Here is a 13,039-nt window from a genome sequence, read left to right on the forward strand (position 1 = left end):
AAATTATTAATAATTAAGAGAACCCTAATAAAATGGAAATTATAAAAAAGATATACAACGAAATCTACGTAGGTAATAGTATTAAATATAGAGAGTAATTTATAAATTACTTTCTTAGGGTTCTCTAAGAAAATGCCAGCGACATTATAGTAAGAATTATGGAGGATAACGCTAAAAAATTCTATAAGAAGATAAATAAACTACGAATAACCGAGGGGTAAATTAAAGCTAAAATATTAGCATACTACTATAGATACTAGAATATAGTAAACTCTAAGGAAGTAAAAATTATACCCTAATACCGCTCCTATAATTATAAGATTGAGTTAATCCCTAGTATAGAACTACTTAACGCCTATTTACGCCTATTCTCCTTATTAGAATTAGAAGTAATTAAAAAGTAGTTAGATAAGAACCTTAAATAGAAATTTATTAGACTGTTCTAATTACTAATAGCCTCCTTAGTATTATTAGCAAAGAAGCCGGGCGGCGGCGTACGAATTTACGTCGACTACTATAGTATTAATAATATAACCCTTAAAACCCAATACCCCCTCCCCCTAATTAAGGAAATTCTAAATACTATTTATAAAGTAAAGATATTTACTAAGTTCGATATTATTACGGCGTTTAACCGGATCCGAATTTATAAGGGTTATAAATAGCTAATAGTATTTATTACCAAATTCGGGCTATATAAATTATTAGTATATCCCTTTAATTTATAAAGCACCCTAGTAACCTTTTAGAACTTTATTAACGACGTCTTATATAATACTTTAAATAAATTCGCTACGGTTTATTTAAATAATATTTTAATTTATTTGGACAACGAGGAAGATTATATTAAATATATTTTAAACGTATTGGATCGTCTCGAATGAATTAGGTTGTAAATTAATATTAATAAATATAAATTCTATATAATTAGAACAAAATATTTTAATCTAATTATTATATTAAGAGGTATTAAAATAAATATAAAGAAGGTTAAAGCTATAATTTTATAGGAAGTATTAGAATCTAAGAGGTCGCTATAGTCTTTTCTAAACTTTATAAACTTCTACCGGCGTTTTATTAAAGACTTTTCTAGTATAGTTAAACTATTATACGACCTAATAAAGAAAATAATAAAGTAGTATTAGGATATTGAATATTAAGAAGCTTTTAATAATTTAAAGAAAGTATTTACTACAATATTAGTTTTGAAAATTTATAATTAGATAAAAAGAATAATTATTAAGACGGACGCCTCTAATTGGGTATTAGGAGGTACTCTCTTATAGTAGGGAGACGATAATGTTCTCTACTTAATAACCTACTTCTCAATTAAATATATAGTAATAGAGTATAATTATAATATTTATAATAAAGAATTATTCGCTATTATAAAGGTATGAGAAGAATAGACTCCGGAATTAGAGGATATATAAAAGTAAGTCGAGGTTATTACCGACTATAAGAATTTTAAAACGTTTGTAATAATTAAGTAATTAATACTAAGGTATATATAATAAGTTAAATTCCTTAGCCGCTTTAATTTCTGTATTATTTACCAGAAAGGTCCTAAGAATATAAGACCCAACGCCCTAAGTAGGAAACTGGAAAATAAATTATAGAATAAGAAAGATAAAAGGCTAGTAGTTAGAAAAAGGCTATTTATTAACCTAGATTATTTCGATTTAGTAATTTTCAAAGAGGGAGATAAACTAAATACGGCCTATTTGTATTTACGCGTTATAGAGGAAGTCTATTAAGGCTACTATAATTAAGATTTAAATCTTTAGGAATTTAATTTATACGAATTGGATATATTGAAATTAATAAATAACCTTATCGACGATAGTTATACTAAATTAAACTTTATATAGGAGATAATCTTATGCTTATAAAAAGATAACCAACGAAGCTGGACCTTAGAGATTAAAAAATATTTTAAAATTATATTCGTAGAATATTCAATACGGTAGGGCCGGGTTTATTAGCGGAAGGGCGCCGAAAAACAAATACTAATCGACCCTAACAATAACCTAATTATAATCAATTCATAAAGTATATACCGCTAGACTAGGAGGATACTCCGGCCGTAAAAGGACCTATAAAGTATTTAATAAATCCTACTATTAGTTAGGGATATACTAATTTATTAAAGAATTCTATAAAGCCTATCTAATTTATATTAAGAAGAAGTTATTAAAATACTTACTTATAAGATATTTAAAACCGTTTTTTATATCTCTAAAGATATAATTATAAATTTTAATCGACTATATAATATTTATAATACCCTACACTAGATAGGGACGGACCTACCACTATATCGCTATTGTAGTTGACTGATTAATAAAGATGTAGTACTATATCCCTATAGAAATTCTAGAAATAAATAAATTAGTAGAGAGGTTTATCGAAAAGATCTATAGTATCTACGGGCTATTTAATAACGTTATATTAAATAGGGGTTTATAATTTATTTTTAGACTTTAGAGAGTTTTGTATAAGAGATTAGGTATTATAGTAAAATTCTTATTAGCCTTCTATTCTTAAACTAATAAATAAACCGAGAGGATTAATATAGAAATAGAATAATATTTAAAGCTCTATATTAATTAGGCTTAAAATAATTAGGTAGATTAGTTACTCTTAGCTAAATTTACTTATAATAATATAATTTTAGAAATTACTAGTATTAACCCCTTCTATACGAATTATAATTTCTATCTACGGATAGGTACGGAGCTGTTTAAATTATACCTCCTAAATTTAATGGAAGTTTAAAGAAAAGAGTTCTTCAAAGTTTTAGAGGTAGCTAACCGATTTTAAACTATACTAGAGGGTATTATTGTATTATTTAAATAAGTGTAAAACCGGTGTAAAGCCTAAGTAAATAAATATTATATAAACGCCCCTAAGTATAAGGCCGGTAATAAAATACTACTTAATACTAAGAATTTTATTATTAGGCGGTTATAAATAAAGCTAGTACTTAAATTTGAAGGCCCTTTTATAATACTAAATTATAATTCCTACCGGGTTAAGCTCTAATTCCCTAGAGATATAAAGGTCAACCCCGTATTTTACGTATTAATAATTAAACTATAGGAAATAGTAGGACTTCCTAGGCAACGAGAAATTGAATAAAATATTCTAACTAACTAAGGGAGGTTTATAATAAGGATTAACGATAATAACGATAGTAAATAGTAGGAGTAGGAATTTAAATATATTATAGGCTATAGTAAAGTAAATAACGGCCGTTGGATATATTAAATCAAATAGAAAGATATTAATAAATTAATATAATAACTAACTAAGGACTTAGAAAGATATAACAAGATTATTTAGAAGTATTATAATTCCTACTCTAATATACTACTACTATTAGCGTAGGTTAAAAGGAGATAGAATAAAGGGAGATTAAAAAAGAAATTATCCTTAGACTTACTAATAATAATCCCTTTATTTTATATTATACCCTTACTATTTAATTTTAATATTAATTTAAATATATATTAACTATTTAAACGAAATATTTGGGTCGTATAATAAAAAGGATAAAAACTTAATAAAAAGAAAGGAATTTAATACGATTTATTCTACGTACCCTAATTAAATACCTTATAGTATACCCTTTTATAGGGCAATTATTAATAGTACTGAAAGATAGTACGTTTTATAGCAGTTTTACATCTCCTATTCCCCCGAACGGCCTATACTTCAATACTAGAAATTTACAACGGATAAGATTGGAAAATAAAAAGGATTTAAAAGATATTAGTAATATATATTTGAGCGTTTATACGAAAAATAGTTATTAGTAGGGAATTAAACGCGCGAGCTTTCAAATTTATATTAGTAGCGGCTATAAGCGTTCTACGTAAACCATTATACTATAGCCGTCCCTATAATACCCCCAATAGAGCTAATAATAATAAGAATTATTAAAGTTCTCTATATATAATAATTAGAGCGTTTTAAACTAGTTCCCAACGTATAGATAGATTATTGAGGGTAATAATAATTTTTACGGTGGAAGGGTTAGATTAGCAATATTTTGGTTAGTATTCTACCCCTAAGCGGGAGTTAGAGCGCTAAGCAGCCTCCCGCCTTAGTACGGGCGCTAAGACTTTTTACTGCAATACAATTAGGCGTATTAATAAGGAACCCGGGAGAATCTACTTTAGGCAAAATAATGTATTTAAATAATATTTTTATAGTAGGAGCGTTCTAGAGGGAGGTAGTATTATACGGCTAGATTATATACCCTATACTAAGCTATATTACGTACTCTAAGCCGTACTATAGTACTAGTACCGGCCTAGGTATTGAGGCTCTATATAACCCACTCTACCGGGCTACACAACCCTACCCATAAGACCAGGCTGGCGTACACTCTCCTCTTGCTTCCTTCGTACAATAACGAATATCGTAGCTTACCTATAACGGTGCCCTTGCCCCGTGATAATTATTTTAAATAATTATATAACTTTTGAGTTCTATTATTTATATTATATTATATAATTGTTTATTTAAATTCTTTAATAAAATTCCCTTTATAAGAATTAGTTTTAAAGTTTTATAGATATAAGATTAGAAATCTTATTGTAAAATCGTTATAATATATTAAGTAATTATTTAAACGTAGGTATTATATTTAAACTATTAATTTAGAGTTACTTAAAGTTATAATTTAATTCTATATATCAATCTTACAATCCGCAATCTCAATACAAATCCAAACCAAAACTCTCTCTAAATCTTTAACCTTACAACTACGGATAGTTTTAGTAGAGAAAGGGATTTTTTTATCCTTCACCTTCTTTTTCTCCAATTCGAAATCTAAATTAAAAATTAATAAATAATTATAACCAAAACTAAAAAATAAAATCATATACATACCCTTACGCAAGGAACAACCTTTACCTTCGCCTTTATAGTAGCAATTCGTATAGACGCCCTTACTAGTAATCTTACTACTAGAAATATATTCGAAAAAGGGATTAGAGTTAATAAGCAATATATATTTACTATAGGTACATTTATTAATCTTTACACTAAAAAGATAACGAATAAAATTAATAAATTATTCTAGACGTTCCTATTTTGATTTAAATATAATATATTCTCCCCTCTTCTAATATACTTTAAGAGAAAGGCGGCGGATAATAATCTATTACTAACCATTAACTTTAATTATTTTTAATACTAATTAATTAACTTTAATAATAGTATTTACCTTATAATTTACTACAATAGCACGGGCTTTATTAACCTTACAATTAAGGAGCTTTTTTATAGCATAGCGGAGGCGTTTCTCTTAGGGCTAGGTACTATCGAATTCGTTTAAAGCTTTATTCTCGTTTATATTATCTGTAATAGACTTACTTTTAAAGGTATACGGGCGCAATATTGCTACTAAAGCGGCAGCGCCGTCGTTGGATATTTTTGCTTTCTCGAACGTTAGTTGAATATAAATATACATTATTATTATATATATTATATACGTACTAATTAATTGTGATTAATTATAGTATATTTGCATTGCTAATAGTTGGTGCGTTGTTATTATAGGGAAAGTATTTATATATATTAACGTATAGAAGGAAGTAGGGTGGTATATAATATGAGAAACATTTGATTATCAAACTGAATCTATATTAACGCGCCCGGGCGCGTATTTAATACTTGTAGCTGGCACGGACTTTTTTTGAACGAGATTCTGTCAATTGAGCATAACCCAGACTTGGGCCACCGTACACGTACGGCAACCGGGTCCAGGGACTAACCCTCACCACCACGCCTTCACAGCGGGCAGACATACAACCGTATGTCGACCCTAGATAAACAGGGGCAAACGACATCCTCAGGGTCTGTTGCCACAAGGGTTCCTAGGTAACAAGCGGTACAAAAAAAAAAAAAAAAATTTAAAAAAAAAAAAAATTTAAAGACGCCCAGGCACCGAAACAACAAAACGTTCACATACCAGAAGGCCACGGCGCCGAGCGGAGCCGTACTAAAAAGTGTGTCCGTGTTGAGACCGGGAGAACTCCGCCAGATGGAGTTCTTGATTGCCCATGCCGGCAAGCGGGCCGATTCAAATAGATTCTGTACATATCCTCCACCCGCTGGGGATTTGTGGGTTTTGTGGTTGATTGAGGCTCGAGTACATACAAGGGGTCCTTGTTGTTGGTGATGATGGGCATACATAGGTGAGGGTATGTGTAAGTCCACCCCCTGGCTCCCAGCATGGAGGATAACAAGTCTCGCAAGTGTACATATTGCGTAGTAGGCAAGATGGGACGGTACCATAGCTGAGTACTTGGCCTGAGGAAGGGACACCGGAAAGAAACACTGGCTTCTCTCGGGATAGATATGGGCCTGCCTCGGTCTTCAATCACCCGGTCCGGTATACCCCATACTTCCATCTTCCCATTGTCGGAGCCGTGACCCCCATCTTTTCCCCCCGATGTGGAGAAAACAAGCCCCGATGCCATGCGACGCAGGGGCTGCTCTTGGGCGCCAGGGCAGTGTAGGTAGAGGCGCTCACTACTAATCAGTCAGTGTGTAGGTATTATCGGAATATTCAACCAACCACATATGGAGAGGTGATTGACGCGATTTACAGCAGAAAGGGACCCCGCGTGACCGGACGGCTAAGATGGAAGAATCCAATCCCACCAAATCATGAGTCTTCTCGAGACCTACCTACATATAGCAATGGAATCATGATGTCCAGCTAGACCTTGCGTTCTGCTACTTTTGACCTTTATTACCTTCTGTTGTTCTTGCGTCCAGCTCAGCCAGCAATCATGACCCAACCACCAAAAGTGTTCACAGCAGAAGAAGGTATGCAATGGAAACCCACCTCACCCATCTTCCTACGGAGTCAATACTTATCTGGTACACAGTTGCTAAACATCGATCGCCAAAGAGCTGCTGGGTAGTCCTCTACGGCAATGTCTATGACGTGACGGAATTTCTGCCCTCCCACCCGGCCGGCGACAAAATCATCCTCCAGCTCGCCGGCCGTGATGCCACGACCGAGTATGATCCGATTCACCCGCCAGGCACGCTCGAGGAGAACCTCAAGCCCGAGGCCAAGCTAGGCATCATTGACGACGCATCGCTAGCCAAGCTTCACCAGAAAGAAAGCGAAGCCCGCGCAAAGGCAACAGGCTCGGCCATGGGGACCACCACGCACACCACCTCAGCCCAGCAATCCGAGAAAGCCGCGCCGCCGCCGCTCCACACCCTCCTCAACCTTGACGAGATCGAAGCAGCAGCCAAGACTCAGGTCTCCAAAAAGTGCTGGTCCTATTATTTCTCCGCCGCCGATGACCTTTACACCAAGACCCACAACACCCGCGCCTTTCGGGACATCCTTCTGCGCCCGCGCGTCTTCATCGACTGCACAAAGGCCGACACCTCCACCACGTTGTTGGGCCACAAGGTCGGCACACCACTCTACGTCTCGCCCGCGGCGCTGGCCCGTCTGGCGCACCCGGACGGCGAAGCCGGCATCGCCAAGGGCATCTCCTCGTTCGGGGCCATGCAGCTAGTCAGCAACAACGCATCCATGACGCCCGAGCAAATCGTGGCCGAGGCCGTGCCGGGAGCCGTCTTTGGCTGGCAGCTGTACGTGCAGACGACCCGCTCAAAATCCGAGGCAATGCTGGCGCGCATCAACAAGCTGCGCGACCACTTCAAGTGCATCGTCCTCACCCTCGACGCGCCACACCCGGGCAAGCGCGAGCACGACGAAAAGTCCAACCTTGAAGCGGCAGGCGAGTTTGTCGAGTCCGCCAGCAACGCCAAGACGGACGCCGAAAAGAAGCCCGGCGGCGGCGGCGTGGGGCAACAGCTGTTCTGGGGCACCGCGGCCGACTTGACGTGGGAGACAACGCTTCCCTGGCTGTCCAAGCATACGGATTTGCCAATTGTGTTGAAGGGCATCCAGACGCATGAAGATGCATACCTGGCGGCGCAGTATGCGAGGAAACACCCGGGCACTGTGAAAGCGATCATCCTTTCGAATCATGGCGGGCGCGCGCTGGACACGGCGCCGCCGGCGGTGCATACCTTGTTGGAGATCAGGAAGTACTGCCCGGAGGTGTTTGGGGCGGTCGAGGTGTGGATTGATGGCGGGGTCAAGAGGGGGACGGATGTGGTGAAGGCATTGTGTTTGGGTGCGAAGGCGGTCGGTGTGGGGAGGGCGGCGCTTTGGGGGCTTGGGGCTGGTGGATGGCAGGGTGTTGAGAGAACCTTTGATAGTAAGTGGTGCTTGGTACACAATGACTTTGGATGCACTTCCTTGTGGTCTTTTACATGCGACGGATATGTCGACACTTTGCTAACACGACAAACAGTCCTTCAGCAGGAGATCATTACATGCATGAAGCTTTTGGGAGCAAAGACGGTGAATGATCTTGGCCCACGATTCGTATGTCTATTCCGTTTTGACACATTTATTGCTGCCCCTTCGCCATGGCATCTTTTGATGAGTCTCTAACTTAGCCACACAGATCAACACCCGAAAAGTCGAGCGAGACATCTTTGATGGGGATGCCGGTCTCGACAAGAACGGGTTGTGGACATCTCGTGCCAAGCTCTGAACTGAATGAGTAAGCGCGGCCATTGAGCCTGTGATGCGTGTCTGAACATGGCGGTGGCTTGTCACGATGGATCCGGCACCGTCAAACGCGGGGAAGTTTGGGAAGTTGACAGTGCGCGCAACTGGTCGGAAGTGATACGATCACAACTGGATCCCCTTCCGAGCCTCCAAAAGTGAAGTATCTCAAAGTACCCGCTCCATGAACAAAGGAAAGGGGGGGTTTGCGCGCGTGATGGTGTCTACCCCAGGTCTTGGCAACCATGGGCCGATCCTGGGGAAGCGGGGGCGGAGCCTGGCGGTATTTAAGTGGCATCTGATCGGCCCAGAGCGCTGTAATATCTCCAAAATCTCTGGTGTTCATAACCGAGCATCCGAGGTTCAGAAAAAAAAAAGGAGAAAAAAATATAATCGTTTTCGACACGTGGGGTGGTGACCATCCAAGAGCAAAGTGCGGAGGAGATGCCGTACGGAGATTCAGTTTGCTATCAGATCTTCAACTGTGACGCTCCACAAGTGCTAATTCTCTAGCGCACACACTACACAGAGACTTCGGACGAACCATTGGAGTTGCGGACTTTGTGTCCGCTGCCTGGTGGCTCTACCTTGTGTATGGTTGTGGGGATCCCCGAGGTGGAGATGCGGAGAGCCATTGCACAGTAACGTTTGCGAAGCTGGTGATTCGAATCCCTGAAATGGTCACGCTGGTGATCTTTCTGGCTTTGATCAACAAAATATGGCTATCCCGTTCAAGGGAGATATGAACGATGGTAATATCGTAACGATCAAACGAAGCATGGTTGCCAGTCTTTTTGTACACCATTCGTCCTTGTATTTTGGCTATGGAGACGACAGCTTGAGTTTGGATTAGCTCGAGTAGATCTGCTTCGCTAAGAGAACTTGGCCTCGAGATTTTGTAGACTATGTACAGGTACGCAGGTACTCATGTTTCAAGATCAACGGTCCTCTTTGTGATATTTGCCCACCAAGGGCACGAAAAGCATTTTAATCAGATGGCGAGAGAGAACCATAAGAGAGTTGTGGACTTACTTTCCCGTGGATGTCTCAAAGTTGTTGGATTGGTGACAACCACCAGTTTATCAAACATTCGCTAGCGGAGATGGTGCAACCCTCGGTACCCAAGGAGCGACTGTTACGGAGATGACATGGCAATGTCAGTGTTGCGTTGTCGCAGCCTCAAAGCCACAATCACAACAGTTTAGTTCGTCTGATAGGATGCCCTTCTTCCCGATCTTAGGTGCCCCGTATCCAAGAGGGAAACCTGGTGAGGCAATTTGACAGTGCATCATATCTCGGCGAAACTGACCGACTTGGTCATAGCTTCCGAGTATCCCGTCTGCGCGTCCATCCGCTGGACGTCAAGATCAGGGGTGGTGGCAAGGGATGTGCCCTCAATGTGCCAGAAGGTTGCAATTCTGGGATGGTCAGACTTGAACCGTGCTGTGTGTCTCGAAGATGGTCGTGAAAAAAAAAATCCCAAAATATCCCATTAGTATGAAGGGTCGTTTTCTCAATGCTATTTATGCAAATCTTTGACCAGGTTAGTTTTTTTGTTGATATACCCTATCTTGAGGAGTTGAAGCTTGAGCCACTAGTCAGGCAAAGTACGAATGGCAGCTGCATGATAGGAACCGGTGGCTTACCTAGTGTACGCCGTTGGTCTGTGTTGATGCACATCATCTGTGCAGGAAAACGTAAAGCTGCTTTGGGTCATCATCAAGATGGGGTTAGCCGTCATACTGATTGAAAAGTGAAGCAGCGATCCGACCAGCTGAACGCGACTGGCCGTGCCTTGCGGTGATATTGTGAAGACCAAAGATTCAACTCTCACGTCACGGTCGTTGCGCAAACGAGTCAACTGACATGGCGCTTGGCTTTCCGACCCCTAGCCCAGGACTGATACCATCAAAGTGGTGTAACGGAAGTTGCTTCCTTGAAGAACGAAGGGGTCCAGAGAGAACTTTTTCCTAGGCTGGTTGTGGCCAAGAATCAAGAAGTCGACTTCGTTCGTCGTCGATTGTTTGTACTTTGATTTGACTGACCGTCTAATTCGGTATTCATAGGCCCCCTTTTAGTACTAGACATCTTTGATATATGGTGCTGCTGTCTTTCCTGGCCAAGTGGGCTGGAGCGACAGTTGGGGATAAGGACAGCCGCGAAGTGCCACAGGGGTTTCGAGATCTGGTTGGCCGTCGACAAAAATTCCCATCTAGACCGGGAAGGTGGGACAGCCACAAAGGGCCGAAAGACCACGCAGTACATTCAGCAAGTCAAATTCCATAATCAGGGAGGCCCTGCACAACGGCCGCGCCTACGGACAGGCCCTCGTAAACTAATAAGGAAGTCCAGTGCCGGGTCGCCTGTGGTTGTTGTTGGTCTCGAATTGCCGGTCTTGCGTTAGGCCCGAAAATGAGAAGTTCGTGTGGCGGGCAAAGGCGTCGTTTAATTCTATATCGCCCATTGAGATTCTCGTTGTCGTTCCTTCCAGAGATCTGACACAGGTGCCGATGGAGGCCCGGAACCATCCGTTGGGAACATTCTACAAGACCGGCTATCCTGTCATTTCGTCGTGAGCCAATCCGCATCCAGAAGTCATGTAAGTCAACCAATTGGGCATAGCTCCACCAATATCAGACCTCGAAACTTTGGTTTGGACCATTGACAAGTGCTTGGTTGTCTCTAGAAAGGCTGGATTGGTCTCCAAGTTTACCACCATCGTTGAAGCAGTGGTGTAAGCACAAACGTGTTTGGCTAGCCGCAATGCAGAGGTGCCAAGTCGCATATGTAGTAATGTGTGTTGGTTGCAGACCGAATCATCGATCAGGATCAACTTGGCTTCAACCGTTTTTGCATATGAGAATCGCTCATGGCCATCAGGCAAGTAGTTTGGAGATTGACTTTTGGTCTCTGAGTCATTCGTAGGGCAGAAATCGCCGTTGTGGCGGTTGGGATTTTGCGGTTTCCGTTCTCGACGTTTGGATGTTTTTCGTCGCCTTTTCTGTGCCGGTGTTCGATGTTTTAGTATCCGGGGTTGTCGTCCCGAAAACTGGTGGAACAGTGAGAGAGGCCCCAATTTTCACATGCTCCATAATCGTTGCAAGAGGAGCCGAAGGCGTGACCGATAATTGGACACACCCAGACCAAAGCACTTCGACCCCTGGCACTACTACCCCAGGGTCTGCGGGCTTGGCGGGGCAAGAGTCTAGCTGACCCGATCCTCTTCTGGCAGTCATTCCGCATGGAAATCACTAACGATCGGGTTTTTAAGCTTGGAGCTTATTCTAACCTTGTTTGGCTTCAGTTGATATCCCTCGTCTTTTCGTAGCAAATCGGCGCTCCCTCACTCGCACACGCTCGCAAAACTTTCGGACTCAGACATCTGCAGACAATCGCTGATGTTAGCAATATGAATCGCAAACAAAAACGATTGCCTATAATCGAACTCGCAGGTAACGACAGGCTATGTCCATCCCCGCTTCGGGCATTCATCATCGCATGATTGTAAAGTCGCAATGAGCACCAACGCTCCGGTATGCCGCATCCCTCGACGAAGCCGAGACTGAAGTCCGTCTCGCGAGCGTTTGGTCAAAATATGCCTTGTGGTCAAGGGAATGACGCAGAAATCACCGCTCCAGTTGAGCTCCAAAAGTCTTCATGTTGGAGTGCCTCCCCGCGGCAAAGCACCAGCGCAAGTCTCCGCCTCCACAGTGAGCCAGCTTGCCAGTTCGCCAGGTTGACGGCGACTTTTGCAAGCGACAAGGCAAGGCAAGTGAGGATCGAAACCCCATTCGGACAAGGCACCATAGCAGCAAGAGAGGGTGTTCTTCCTCTACGCCTTCCTCCACCCACATCCATTTCCCCCGCATTCGCATCGGGCTAGGCTAACCGGCGCCGTGTCTGGAGGACGGAGATGAAACCGGGAGGCAAGTTGGGTAAAGAATTGACGATCTGGGGGAAATTGCGAAATGAGATGCTCGGCCTGCCTGCCCTCCTTTTTGGCATATGATCTCTAACACGGGTCCGAAAGGGTTCATTCAAGCAGGCACCCAGAACACGGGGTAGATAAAGTCAATGAAAAAACAGCAACATTGTGAACTGGCGAGACTTTTATCAAGTGCTCATGTGCTCACATGTTTTCGAATTCATGGGTTTGACCGATGGTGGCGGACAAAGAGCCAAAGGGAAAGCAAGCCACGCCGTCCCCATCTACCGGTACTTTTGATGAACACTATGTACAGTGTACGAGCTGTCGAGAGAGCCAAAGAACTAAAGTACACAGTAACCAGACTTACACTGGTCAGACTACGCAAAGCGCGTAAAAGGGTTAGGGTATTTTACGCCGGGGGGGGGGGACGAGCTCGCCTTGGCATAACTCCAGTTATGATCGCTGGGGGGGGGGGGGGGGGGGGG

The 13,039-nt window shown here is 41.5% G+C and overlaps 1 protein-coding gene across 1 annotated transcript; it reads left to right on the top strand.

Annotated features, from left to right (window-relative positions):
- Positions 1-6,847: 6,847 nt before the first annotated feature.
- Positions 6,848-8,612, top strand: NEUTE1DRAFT_90365 (uncharacterized protein; the record flags this gene model as incomplete). Its single annotated transcript, XM_009857603.1, has 3 exons — positions 6,848-8,270; positions 8,367-8,440; positions 8,523-8,612. The coding sequence occupies 3 exons, from the start codon at positions 6,854-6,856 to the stop codon at positions 8,610-8,612; spliced, it is 1,581 nt and encodes a 526-aa protein (XP_009855905.1).
- Positions 8,613-13,039: the final 4,427 nt, after the last annotated feature.

This window comes from Neurospora tetrasperma (assembly GCF_000213175.1).
Source record: "Neurospora tetrasperma FGSC 2508 unplaced genomic scaffold NEUTE1scaffold_81, whole genome shotgun sequence".
Taxonomy (NCBI): Eukaryota; Fungi; Ascomycota; class Sordariomycetes; order Sordariales; family Sordariaceae; genus Neurospora; species Neurospora tetrasperma.